Source organism: Eptesicus fuscus, chromosome 21 (genome assembly GCF_027574615.1).
Source record: "Eptesicus fuscus isolate TK198812 chromosome 21, DD_ASM_mEF_20220401, whole genome shotgun sequence".
Classification (NCBI taxonomy): domain Eukaryota; kingdom Metazoa; phylum Chordata; class Mammalia; order Chiroptera; family Vespertilionidae; genus Eptesicus; species Eptesicus fuscus.
In genome coordinates, this window is record NC_072493.1 from 34,343,219 (window position 1) to 34,357,822 (window position 14,604).

Below are 14,604 nucleotides of genomic sequence, written 5' to 3' on the forward strand. Positions count from 1 at the left end.
TCCTTGGGGAATGAAGAAGCTTTGCTCCTAAGACTCTCAATGATTGCATCACCCAGATTATTGAGAATCACCTCCTCTATGCAAATCCAACTGTTTCTGTAATCCAATGAACCCCAAAATATCTTTACAGCAACACCTAGATTAGTGAATTTTCTTTTTTTTTTAATATATATTTTATTGATTTTTTACAGAGAGGAAGGGAGAGAAAGAGGGACAGAGAGCTAGAAACATCGATGAGAGAGAAACATCGACCAGCTGCCTCCTGCACACTCCCCACCGGGGATGTGCCCGCAACCAATGTACATGCCCTTGACCGGAATCGAACCTGGGACCTTTCAGTCCACAGACTGACGCTCTATCCACTGAGCCAAACTGGTTTCGGCTAGTGAGTTTTCTTAATAACTGTGCAAGTATAGACTAGCCAAGAAGACACGTAAGCCCATACGCCCAACGATGGAAAGAAATGTGTCAGTAAGAGCTGAGAAAACAGGAAAAATACAAAGAGAAGTCAGGATATTTATATATTATAAAATAATATTGTCAAGCAAAAATAAATTAAGAAACAAAAGTTCTAAAACATTATAGAGAAAAAAATGTGTATATAAGTATACATGTACAACTAGAGAGCATAGATTCTAAGTCATATAGATTCTAAATCATATCTTGGGAAAATATGATAGATGTAAAATTGCCTGGTAGAATCTGTACTGCCTCTTAATTAGAGTGCTTCAAATTTCTTTCTAACTGTGTTAAATGGTTAATTAAGGGATTAAGTAGGAAAGAAAAGGGTGGGTCACGCTGGGCATTGATAAACCCTGGTTCCTGCAGAGCTGCTCAGTTCCCCTCTCCTCTCTTTGGAATCCGGATACTTCTTCCCAAGATGGGTTTGACCAGCACTGCAAGTGGTAAGTTGCCATCTGCTTTTTGCTCTCTTCTTCGATAATGCCACATGCTTTGTGTACTTCCCAGAGCTTATTAAGGTTAAACTCAGTCATGATTAGAGAAATAGATTGTTGGAGTCGGGTGTTTTCGGTTGGTACCTTGTGTTAGGGGCAGAAATGTGAATCATGCTCTGTTAACCATGATTGTTCTGTCCTGGTTAGAGAAAGCACATTTTTCTTTCTTTTTAATATATTTTTATTGATTTCAGAAAGGAATGGAGAGGGAGAGAGCTAGAAACTTCAATGATGAGAAAGAATCATTGATCGGCTGCCTCTTGCACGCCCTCTGCTAGGGATGGAGCCTGAAACACAGGCTTGTTCCCTGATGGAGAATCGAACCATGATCTCCTGGTTCATAAGTCAATGCTCAACCTCTGACCTGGCTGGATGAGAAATCACATTCTAACCTGGCTGAGAGTTGTACTCCCCAGGACATGGGAGTTAACCTGGGAATGCTGTCCATTCTTCTTTTTCAAGAACTGCCTATCATCATGGATAGATTAACTATCTTGTTGCCAAAACAACACAACCCCCCCCCCCAGCCCGAATTGCCTCTAATCTGTAATCATTTTACCCGTGCTTATTCCTCTTGCCTACTTTCCCATGTAATCTTTGTCCTTTTACCCAATATAAGCAGCTGGCTTATGGGGGGAGGCGGGTAAAGCAGATTTTCATGAGTGACCTGCCGCTCTCCCATACTGTTGGCATTATTGGAATAAACACTCATATGTGATTCAATCCCATACTTAATTGGCTCAGGTAGTGACAGGCAACCTGGGCCCCTTTGCTGTCCCTTTAAGATGTTATACGACAGGAAAAGCCTCCTGGGCAACATACATAGTAAGAGACAGCCATGAGTCACATCTGTGGATTGTCAAAAGTTTTAAAGTTGGCACTTTATTTTTTGTTAATCCTCATCAGAGGATATTTTTTCCATTGCTCTTCAGAGAGTATGGGAGGGAGGGAGGGAGGGAGGGAGGGAGGGAGGGAGGGAGGGAGGGAAAGAGAGAGAGACATCAATGTGAGAGAAACACATCGACTGGTTGCCTCCCAAGCATGCCCCCATGGAGGCTGGGGATCAAACCTGCAGCCCAGATACGTGCTCTTGACCGGGAATTGAGCCTGAGACCCTTCAGTGTGTGGACCAACGCTCTAACCCCTTAGAAACACTGGCCGGGGCAAAGTTGGCACTTTATGTTTTCTTTTATTTTTTAATATATTTTTATTGATTTCAGACAGGAAGGGAGAGGGAGAGATAGAAATATCAGATGAGAATCATTGATCAGCACCTCCTGCACGCCCCCTACTGGGGATTGAGCCTGCAGCCCAGGCATGGGCCCTTGACCTGAATCCTTCAGGCTACAGGCCAAGACTCTATCCACTGAGCCAAACCGGCTAGGGCAAAGTTGGCACTTTAAATGAAGAAAAACATATGTGGAATACCTAAATATTTTATATGTAATTTTTCTAAAATTTATTTTTATCGCAAAATAACAGTTTTTGTATATTTTATTAATTCTATTAGGTTTTTTCGTGTGCTACTTGTGTCATTTATTTCCATTAGTTTTCCTGGCTCCTTATGGCTTGCTATTCTCTTTGCAATGTAATCTTGTGGATTTTCAGTAACTTCTTCCTTTGGTAACTCAGACCATAGGCTGTCATCTTTTACTACTGTGTGTATATATATATATATATATATATATATTCAACCTATATATCTTCAATTTAGCATGACTATAAATGTATTCCTAAAGAAAAAAATAGAGAATACAGTCAAACCTTAGCTCTTGAAAGTAGTCTCCCATCTCGAACAATTCGGTTCTCCACCAAGTTGTTCACGGAAAAAATGTCTCCACTTCCTAACAAAACTTCAGTTCTAAATCTGACAGCCCTTTCCCGTTGACACATCAGCATGACAAAAAGCATCTCCTAGGTCCAAACAAAGGAGAGAATACAAGTCAGTTTACCCCTAACCCTTCAGTTGTTTAAATCTCAGGAAATTGTGTTGTGAACATCTTCTTAGGTGTTTTGTTTTGCTATCCTTGCTGGTGAAATGGATCGTTAGCACAATTTTAAAACATAAAGAGGCCATCAAGATGCTACTAAGGGTGTGAAAGTGCTCAACAAAACAAAGATGACAGACAAATGAAGAAGTAGAAAAACTGTTGTTTTGGATAAATGAAAAGCAGTTTGTTGATGACAGCATTTCTGAGGCAATGGTATGTGAAAAAGGGAAGATGCTGTACCCCTGGAACGAGTGCTGAAAGTGATTTAAGACTAGTAGGGTGGCTTAATAAATTTAAGAAAAGAAGTATTTGTTTATAGGTTAAACAGGATATTAGACGTACTGTATATAAGAAAGGTTACACAGGGAATCATTTAGGGATCTAGAATGAATTAATTCAACTTACATGATTTCTAAAGAGAAAGAATGATTCCATTTTCGAACAAATTGCTTCTCGAATAGCCTTCCAGAATGAAGTAAGTTCCAGAACAGGGGTTCCACTGTAATCATTGGACCTACAAGCTTTCAACCTGAAATAAACATAGACATATGCTCACACAGTTTTTAATCCATAAGCACATCCTTCATATTCCTCTCCCCATTTTCTCTTCATCAGGCAAACTACAGAAAAGAACCTGGCAAGGCAAGGTTATTTTCAACCAGAGTCAAAAGGATATCCTTCTAAAACAGTTTAAACAAAACCCCTACCTTGATAGAGCTACTAAGGAACAGTTGGCCAGGGAGATTGGCGTTCCGGAAAAAAAGATTCTGGTAAGCACTACCTTTCTATTTCATTATCTGTCAGAGTCAAGGTGAAGAGAAAAGGTGGGCTCAGCACTGTCAGGCAATTCTCTTATGTCTAGTATGCTTCCCAGGTTTTTCCTGTTATTATAACTTTAAAAACAAAATAAAAGGGACAAGAACTCTGTTTATATCTTTTACCAGTGGGGGAAACAATTCACTGACGGAAGAAGAATATATTAATGTAGGCTCTCTCATAGGAGAGACTTAAAATCAATGTTAGCAAATATAATAAATTAGATCACTATGATAATGATATGGTATTAAATATTGGAATATTTATCCAGAATAATTATCCTATCTAATAAAGAGGGAATATGCTAATTGACCCTCACACCATTGCAAAGATGGTGGCACCCACAGCCAATAAGGAGGGAATGTGCTAATTGACTGCCCCACCCTCAAAGATGGCAGCACCCAGAGCTACAAGATTGTAGAGCCCAGTCTCCTTTGCCGTGCACCTGCCTCTGGAGTCCCCCAGTCCCTGAGTCCTCCAGCCACCCAGGGCCAACCCGAGGTGCAGGCAAGCCTCAGATGGCAGCTGCCCAGCCGCCCAGGGCCGGCCGAGGCTCAGGTAACCAGGGCCGGCCAAGGCTTGCGCTGCCAGCATTGGCAGCAGCAGAGGTGTGATGGGCATCACTTCCCCTGATCGCTAGGTTACCTCCCACCTCTGAGGGCTCTCAGACTGTGAGAGGGGGCAGGCCAGGCTGAGGGACGCCCCCTCCAGTGCATGAATTTTCATGCACCAGGCCTCTAGTTATTATATAATTAGGAAACTGGGACATGAACTTATTTAACTCCCAATTTTCAGACCAGGTTTTGTTTTGTTTTTAATATATTTTATTGACTTTTACAGAGAGGAAGGGAGAGGGATAGAGAGTTAGAAACATCAATGAGAGAGAATCATCGATCAGCTGCCTCCTGCACACTCCCCACTTGGGGATGTGCCCGCAACCAAGGTACATGCCCTTGACCAGAATCAAACCTGGGACCCTTCAGTCCGCAGGCCTGCGCTCTATCCACTGAGCCAAACTGGTTAGGGCCCAGGGTTTTTTTTATAAATTAATATATGTTTTTTAAGTTTTTTTAACTTTTTTTTTATTGATTTCAGAGAGCAAGGGAGAGGGAGAGATAGAAACATCAATGACAAGAGAGAATCATCAATTGGCTGCCTCCTGCATTACCCCCACAGCAGGTAGAGACCACAACCCAGGCATGTGCCCTTGACTGGAATTGAACCCAGGATCCTTCAGTCTGTAGGCTGATGCTCTATCCACTGAGCTAAACCAGCGAGGGCTAAATTGGTATCTTAAATGTGATTCATAAACAGGAGTGTATGAAGTAAAATTGCATATTGTGTTATTTTGAATAAAACTACTGATGTAAAACTGAAAATAAGTTGGATTTCTTCAGTCAGCAAGAAGATAGCTGTAAACAATACAATTATGCCAGCTGAAACAGTATTTAAAACAATGAAGACGATTGAAAGGTGCTTTTAGAGGAAAATAATGAGTTCAGATTTGGTTATAAGGTTCTCAGTCTGATGAGATGCTGGGAAAAAGAAATTTTACTCTTCATGCATTTGTTCTGGGTGTGGGAGACAGTTTACTCAAATCTCATCCTATGGCAAAATCTGGTGATCATAGCTAAATGAGAGATATTGAGCCCATTTGAACTGATGTGGAAGATGGCAAGTCCAGAAAACCATGTAGAATGAGGTTGGCTCTGCTATAGTGTTCACTGATTTATTCATTAGTTTTCAGGTTCCACCTGTGCTTAAAATGTATTTAAAAATATTTTTAGTAATTAATTTAGAGAACAGATATAACCTTTTAGCATAATGCCTGGGTTATAAGAGTGGTTCCTGGGCTATTGGTTGTCATTAATAGTCTAACTCTTATTATAAACTAGAGGCCCGGTGCATGAAATTCATGCATGGGGGGGGGAGTGGGGGGCATGTCCCTCAGCCCAGCCTACACCCTACACCCTCTCCAATCAGGGACCTCTTGAGGGATGTCCGACTGCCCATTTAGGCCCAATCCCACATTCCTCTCACCATCCAGGACTACTGGCTCCCAACCGCTCTCCTGCCTGCCTGCCTGCCTGATTGCCCCTAACTGCTTCTGCCTGCCATCCTTATCACTCCCCTGCCAGCCTGATCGACGCCTAACTGCTCCCCTGCCTGCCCGATTGCCCCTAATTGCTCTCCCCTGCCAGTCTGGCCGCCCCTAACTGTCCTCCCCTGCAGGCCTCGTCACCCCCAACTGCCCTCCCCTGCAGGCCTGGTCACCCCTAACTGCCCTCCCCTGCAGGCCTGATCACCCCCAACTGCCCTCCCCTGCTGGCCATCTTGTGGCAGCCATCTTGTGTTCACATGGGGGCAGCCATCTTTGACCACATGGGGTGGCCATCTTGTGTGTTGGAGTGACGATCAATTTGCATATTACTCTTTTATTAGATAGGATAATCTATATATATAAAAGCCTAATATGCTAAGTGTCCAACCATTCAACTGTTTGACCAGTCACTATGATGCTTACTGACCACCAGGGGGCAGATGCTCTAACCGGTAGGTTAGCTTGCTGCTGGGGTCCCTTGGCCTAGTCTGCATCCTCTCACAATCCGGGACCCCTCAGAGGATGTCAGGGAGCCAGTTTCAGCCTGATCCCCACAGACCAGGTTGAGGGACCCCCACTGGTGCACAAATCCATGCACCAGGCCTCTAGTCTAATTATAAAAGTAAAACATTCAGCAATAATTAGAAAGTACATTGCAATTTTGACTCCAGTAATGAATAAATGAGCAAAGAGTTCACCTTTTTAAAAAAAATTTTTTATTGATTTTAGAAAGAGAGAAAGGGAGAAGGGTAGATAGAAACATCACCAATTATTTGCCCCCTGCACTTCCTTTATTGGGGATTGAGCCTGCAACCTGGGCATGTGCCCTGACGAGTGACTTCTTGGTTCATGGGTTGGTGCTCAACCACAGAGCCACACCAGCTGGGCAAGAGGTCACTTTTTATGTTAGTGACCGTAGTTTCACAGTGAGTTGTACAAGGTCTCTAGGAGTCTCCGTACCTATTGCTGAGTGTGGGATAAAATAAGTGAGAGGAAGTGTGAACACGTGTTAGTCTAACTCTTAACTGTAGCTAATTCTATTCCCCAGTTAAATTATTTTCTAAGATCACATCCATATGTATTGAGTATTTCTTATGAAGAGATGATGGGGGCCAAGAAGACATTTAAACATTGAAGACCTGCTCTAAGAGCAAGAGATCGGTGGAGAGAAATACTGATCTCCTTTGAGAAAACTAACAGTGTCTTTTAAATCAGGGAGATCTACTTTGGATACTATGAAGATGACCATAAAGGAAATGTTAATTTGAGTAGAGATTGTGTGCTGCCTGAATTGTATGCTAATAGTTACATCATTCCTAGGAGAAAACATCACCTTTTTCTGATGGTTATTATCCCAATAGCAGTTGATCAAATAAGTTTTATTTAACTGCATTGATATTTGCAGTGACATAGATTGGGTTACATGAATATCATGTCTTTTCCTACTTAGACTTGGTTTAAAAACCACAGAACAAAACTGAGAACATTGGGAACTGAACCGTCCTCAGGAAAAGACCACACCCAGGAGCAGCACCAGCATCAGCCTTGGACTCAAGGTAAGAATCCACAGATCCAAAGGCATTTCTTCAGTGGGTACCATTGAGAGCAAAAATGATTCTGCATGTTGTGTTCAAATTCTCCACAAAACGCCTTATCTTAGGACCTAGTTACGGCTTGTTCTAGGAACCCTAGAGTCAGAAATATAAGCATGGTCTGCCAGTTGGCTGGGACAGGCAAGTTCTCAGCAAGAAAATCTCTGGGCCTTTGGCTCTGCTCCTCTAAGCCTGATGTCACCTCAGGGGGTTCAGAGAGAGTAAGTTATGGTCTTCTCAGACTTGAGTTTCCAGATCAAATGTGAAAACTGTCCTAGAGACCTGACCGGTTTGGCTCAGTGGATAGAGCGTCAGCCTGCGGACTGAAGGGTCCCAGGTTCGATTCCAGTCAAGGGCATGTACCTTGGTTGCGGGCACATCCCCAAGTGGGGAGTGTGCAGGAGGTAGCTGATCAATGTTTCTCTCTCATTGATGTTTCTAACTCTCTATCCCTCTCCCTTCCTCTCTGTAAAAAAAAAAAATCAATAAAATATATATATTTTTTTAAAAACTATCCTAGAAGCTACCAGAAAAGGCCAGACATCCATCACAAGCTCTCAATCAAACATCCTAGTTCAAGCCTTTGACAGGAACCGATTACCTAATACTGCAACCAGGAAAATATTGGCTGAACAAACGGGCCTTCAGGGATCAAGAATTCAAGTAAGTTCTATGTCTGTGGCACCAAATACCTCCTATGATATTGCCCCTCAAAGATTGCTGGAAAAGGTTTGCCCTATCTTGAGTTATCAGTCATCAAGGGACAAAGATAATGGATGGTAAAAACCTGCCATTGTAAGTTAGATTCCTACAAAAGGAAGAATTTTTGCATCATATTGTCAGTAGTGTGTCCATTTAAAATCACCAGCAACCCAGCTGATGTGGCTGGGTGTTTTTTGCTTTGGGGAGGCTGTGCCAAAAGGTCAAAATTCAATTCCCAGTCAGGGCACATGCCCGGGTTGCAGGCTCAATCTCCAGTGTGGGGCGTGTAGGAGGCAGCTGATCAATGATTCTCTTTTATCATTGAAAATTCATGCACTGGAGGGGCCATCCCTCAGCCCGGCCTGTCCCTTCTCACAGTCTGGGAGCCCTCAGGGGTGGAAGGCAACCTGGCGATCAGGGGAAGGCGATGCCCCTTCACACCTCTGCTGCTGCCACTGCTGTCAGCGCAAGCCTTGGCCGGCCCTGGTTACCTATGCCTCAGGCCGGCCCTGGGTGGCTGGGAAGCCACCATCTGAGGCTTACCTGTGCCTCGGGCCAGCCCTGGGTGGCTGGGAGGCTGAGAGAACTGGGGGACTCCGGAGGTGGGTGTGCAGAACGGCTGGACCCGCCTGGGGGCAGGCCTGGCTGTGCCGCGCCTGCCGTCCCTGTGTTGCTGAGGGGACTGGGCACCACCATCTTTGAGGGCAAGGCAGTTAATTAGCATATTCCCTCCTTATTGGCTGTGGGCACTGCCATCTTTGCTACAGCATGAGGGACAATTAACATATTCCCTCTTTATTAGATAGGATGTTTCTCTCCCTTCCTGTCTGGAACCAATAAAAATATTTTAATCATTTTTATGTGACTGTATATCACTATTGTCTTTTATTATTTTTATTTTTTAAATATATTTTATTGATTTTTTACAGAGAGGAAGGGAGACGTATAGAAAGCTAGAAACATCTATGAGAGAGAAACATCGACCAGCTGCCTCCTGCACATCCCCCACTGGGGATGTGCCCGCAACCAATGTACATGCCCTTGACCGGAATGGAACCTGGGACCTTTCAGTCCGCAGACCAACGCTCTATCCACTGAGCCAAACCGGTCTTGGCTATTATTTTTATTTTTTAAAATAAACCTTTATTGTTCAGATTATTACAGTTGTTCCTCTTTTTTCCCCCCATAGCTCCCCTCCACCCAGTTCCCACCCCACCCCATGCCCTTACCCCCGCCCTACTGTCCTCATCCATAGGTGTACAATTTTTGTCCATCTCTTCCCGCACCCCCCAACCCTTCCCCCCGAGAACTGTCAGTCCACTCCCTTTCTATGCCCCTGATTCTATTATATTCATCAGTTTATTCTGTTCATCAGATTTTTTATTCACTTTTTAGATTCACTTATTGATAGGTATGTATTTGTTGTTCATAATTTTTATCTTTACCTTTTTCTTCTTCCTCTTCTTAAAGAATACTCTTCAGCATTTCATATAATACTGATTTGGCAGTGATGAACTCCTTTAGCTTTTTCTTATCTGTGAAGCTCTTTATCTGCCCTTCAATTCTGAATGATAGCTTTGCTGGGTAGAGTAATCTTGGTTGTAGGTTCTTGCTATTCATCACTTTGAATATTTCTTGCCACTCCCTTCTGGCCTGCATAGTTTCTGTTGAGAAATAAGCTGACATTCGTATGGGTGCTCCCTTGTAGGTAACTAACTGTTTTTCTCTTGCTGCTTTTAATATTCTCTCTTTGTATTTTGTTCTTGGCATTTTAATTATGATGTGTCTTGGTGTGATCCTCTTTGGATTCCTTTTGTTTGGGGTTCTCTGCACTTCCTGGACTTGTAAGTCTATTTCTTTCACCAGATAGGGGAAGTTTTCTGTCATTATTTCTTCAAATAGGTTTTCAATATCTTGCTCTCTCTTCTTCTGGCACCCCCATAATTCAGATGTTGGTATGCTTGAAGTTGTCCAGAGGCTTCTTACACTATTTCAGTGGTCGGAAAACTCATTAGTCAACAGAGACAAATATCAACAGTACAACGATTGAAATTTCTTTTGAGAGCCAAATTGTTTAAATTTAAACTTCTTCTAACGCCACTTCTTCAAAATAGACTCACCCAGGCTGTGGTATTTTGTGGAAGAGCCACACTCAAGGGGCCAAAGAGCCACATGTGGCTCGCGAGCCACAGTTTGCCAACCACGGCACTATCTTCATATTTTTTAATTCTTTTTGCTTTTTGCTTTTCCGGTTGGGTGTTTTTTGCTTCTTTGTATTTCAAATCTTTGACTTGATTCTTGCAACCCTCTAGTCTGCTGTTGGATCTCTGTATATTATTCTTTATTTCAGTCAGTGTACGCTTAATTACTAGTTGGTCCTTTTTTCATATCCTCAAGGGACTCACTAAATTTATTGGCGGTTTCTAGAAAATCTTGAAAAACCTTATAACTGTGGTTTTGAACTCTATATCCAGTCGTTTGCTTTCCTCCATTTCTGTGTGACGTGTTTCTTTGTCTCCACATTTTGGCTGCTTCCCTGTGTTGATAGAGTGGCTTTGTGTGCTAGGTGTTCTATAGGGCCCAGTGGCTCAGCCTCCCCAATTAACTGAGAGGGTGCACCCCTTTGTGGGCTGTGTGCACAGTCTTGTTGTAGTTAAGCCTTGATTGTTGTTGGTATCACTGGGAGGAATTGACCTCCAGGCCAATTGGCTGTGAGGATCAGCTGTGTCTACAATAGAACTTCTGTGCTGGGGACACCCTTATGAGACAAGACTTTCTTCAGTGGAGCTCTGGTGCTCACTGAATCTGCCTCCTGAGTGTGTCCCTTATGGATCTGATTTGTAATCTAGATGGTTACACTCTGACCTCTGGGTACACTGGCTCTTGGATCTCCAAGGAGGTGCTAATTTAGCCTCTGCCTGAGGCCACCCAGCAGGAGCTACAGAGAAATCTGCAGATTCCTCTTCTTTGTTTGGGGTTTGGAGGTGCCCAGATGAGGCCCAGCTATGAAGCAATGCAAGCTGCTGTGGAGCCTTGGGCCTTTTTTTGGAAGCTCTGAGGTTCTCTGACCCAGCTGCAGTTTGTTAGGTAACTTTAGATTGCAAAGGGCCAGGCCATTCATATGCAAAAGCCTTTGCGCACAGCTGGGGCAGGGTTGTAAATTGGGTGGGGCAGGGTCTCGGGGAATCAACAGGGAGGAGCAAACAGCAATGGCTGGCCTTCAGCCCTGACCTAAGAGGCCCCCGGGTCTCAGTGTCCCACGGTAATCACTGCAAGCACCTCTGAGAAAAAGCCACTCTCGTGTTCTGGCCTGATGCCAGACATTTCAGTTTCACCCCGTATGAGTCTGGGTCCCCAGAGTCTCGCCCAGAACTGGAGTTCAGAGCAGTCAGGAGCTTGTGTCTCCCTCCGGATTGAAAAAGACAACCGTGTCCTCAGTTGCCAGCCCTTTCTGCCCGTGCGCCTCCGTACCTCCACATTTTACTTCCGCACCTCCTCTGAGTCTCAGTGTGCTTTTTTTAAAAAATATATTTTGATTTCAGAGAGGAAGGAAGAGGGAGAGATAGATAGAAACATCAATGATGAGAATCACTGATTGGCTGCCTCCTGCATGCCCCCCACTGGGGATTGAGCCCACAACCCGGGCATGTGCCCTGACCAGAATCGAACCTGGGGCCCTTCAGTCCACAGGCCGTGGCTCTATCCATGGAGCCAAACCATCTAGGGCTCAGTGTGCTTTTCTCTTCCCTTCTAGTTGTAGAATTTCCACTCAGCCAGCCTTCCTGTGGTTCTGGATGATGTCTGTTGTCTTTTAGTTGTAGTTTTGAAGTGGTTGTGCGAGGCAGCAAGTTCAGGTGTTTACCTATGCCGCCATCTTGTTTTCTCTCTTTTTAATCATCTACACTAATAAAAGAGAAACATGCAAATTAACCATCACTCTGCTATACCCACAAGCCACACCCACAAGCCAATCAGGAGCTAGTATGCAAATTAACCCAACCAAGATGGCGGCCGGCCACAGAGCTGGAGCAAGCAGGAGGCTTGGGTTGCCCCAGTGATGGAGGAAGCCAAGCTTCCCACCCGCACTGGCCGGCCCTGGCCTCTGCTCAAGGCTACAAAGTTTCAATTATATAAGATAAATATATCCCAACAAAAATGGCAGCGGCCACGGAGCTGGAGCAAGCAGGAGGCTTGGGTTGCCCCAGCGGGCCAGTTGGGGGTAAGCAGGCCATCAGTGGGGGTCAGTTGGAGGTGATCAGGACAGCGGGGGGCAGGGGGGGGGCAGTTTGGAGTGAGCAGTCCATCAGGGGGGCAGTTGGGGGTGAGTAGGCCAGTGGGGAGGAAAGGTGGGGGCGAGCAAACCAGCAGGGGAGCAGTTGGGGGGCGAGCAGGCTGGCACGGGGGGCAGTTGGGGGCGAGCAGGCCGGCAGGCAGAGTGGTTAGGGGCAATCAGGCAGGCAGGCAGGCAGGTGAGCAGCTGGAGCCAACAGTCCCGGATTGTGGGAGGGATGTCTGACTGCTGGTTTAGGCCCGATCCCTGTAAACTGGTAGTAGGATATCCTTTGAGGGGTCCCAGATTAGAGAGGGTGCAGGCCAGGCTGAGGAATAGCCTCCCCCCCCCGCCCACGCCATGCACAAATTTCGTGCACCAGGCCACTAGTTTTAAAAAATAAAATAAAATTGCTTTGGCCAGTTTGGCTCAGCTGATAGAGCGTTGGCCTATGGACTGAAGGGTCCCAGGTTCGGTTCCAGTCAAGGGCACATGCCCAAGTTGCAGGCTCGGTCCCCAGTGTGGGGCGTGCAGGAGACAGTTGGTCAATGCTTCTCTCTCATCATTGGTATTTCTATCTCTCTCTCCCTCTCCCTTTCTCTCTGAAATCAATAATAATATTTTTTAAATAAAAAAATAAAATCAGCAGCAAAAATGTGAGAAAATGTTGTAATTAAAGGAAGGATTCTAGAGCATATGCCTTTTCAGCCTGTTTCAATTCATCTGTTGCTGAGTGTGCTATGACCTTAATTTATGCGTATGTTTGTGTATATACACATGCATATGCATACACACACATACACATACTGAACACATATTTCATGCATGTGTGTGTGTGTATATATAAGTATATACTGTGTGTATGTATGTATGTGTGTGTATATATATATATTAGGGCCTATGTTAATATTGCCTTTGCTTTACACAGTATGAGAAATGGTGCCAGAATTGCTTAACTTATGATGTCCATATCTCCCCTTTTCCTTGCATACATGTGGTTTCAGAACCAAAGATCTCCATACCCAGGGCAGAGCAGAAGTAAGCCTGTGAATTTCTTGGTAGAGGGCCCAAATGAGACACCAGATCTGATAGTTCAGCAGCACCAAATCAACCTGACCATGCTCCCATGCTGGTCTCCTTTTCTTTCCTCCAATGTTTTCAGCAATAACCAAACATCTCTACCTGCTCTACTCCTGTCCCATGTGTCTTCTGTCCCTTCTGTGAACCAAGGACCAAGTGTCATCATGGTGCAGCCCATGCAGGCTGGGCAGGGAGGAGAGAAGCCTCCTTCTACTTGGACACTTACAAACTACCTGCCAATACCGCTGACTCCAGGATGGGGCCTCTCCAGTGCTCACAATCCTTTCTGGCTCCAAAACCAAGAAAAATGCCAGAATCACAAAGAACAGACTGCCACAGGAGTACTACAGTTGCAGGATTATTCTCAGCCTCATCCTGACCACAGAAAACACCAATCACAGGATCTGGATCAGATGGACATCTCTTACATTGTGCAATGGTGCGATGAGAGGTGCCAGGCTCTGATTGCAGAATGGGACCCTAGGGAAGGAACACAGAGCCACACAACACACAGCTCAGCTGGAGACCCATCTCATTCCCTCGGCTAATTGCACCAACAATATTTACCTCAAGCCTTTATTTATTTTACTTTCTTGTTAATCCTCACCCAGGGATATTTTTCCATTGATTTTTAGAGACGGTGGAAGGGAGAGGGAGAGACAGAGAGAGACACATCGATTGGTTTCCTCCCATACATGCCCCAACCAGGGCCGGGGATTGAGCCTGCAACCGAGGTATGAGGTAATCAACATTTTCAGGCTCTTTTCCACGTAATGCAAGGCTCACTTTCAGGAGGAGGAAGACAACATTCTCATAGAACCTGGTCCAGGCCTCCTTTCTTTGGAAGCAGAATCAATGCAATTTAAAGGATGATAAACAATGAACTCATCCTGTTCAGGATGAGACTAATGCAGGGGAAGGAGAAACCACTTGGAAACCCAAATAAAAGTTCTACTCTGTGTTGTGGGCAGTGGTTATCTTCTGTACTCATTTCACTGAGTAAAGGATTGTTTCCAAGCACCATAATGCCTCTAGAAGCACCAGGACATGAGGCAGTGGACACATCTGCTGAATCCTTCTGAGAAAAAGCTTTTAA

General features: G+C 44.6%; 1 protein-coding gene across 1 annotated transcript; it reads left to right on the forward strand.

Moving 5' to 3' along the window:
* The first annotated feature begins 880 nt into the window (after positions 1-880).
* Positions 881-14,056, forward strand: DUXB (double homeobox B). The gene is made up of 5 exons (XM_054711115.1): positions 881-905; positions 3,563-3,717; positions 7,315-7,442; positions 7,987-8,114; positions 13,416-14,056. Exons 1-5 carry the CDS (start codon positions 881-883, stop codon positions 14,054-14,056), a joined length of 1,077 nt encoding a protein of 358 aa, XP_054567090.1.
* Positions 14,057-14,604: the final 548 nt, after the last annotated feature.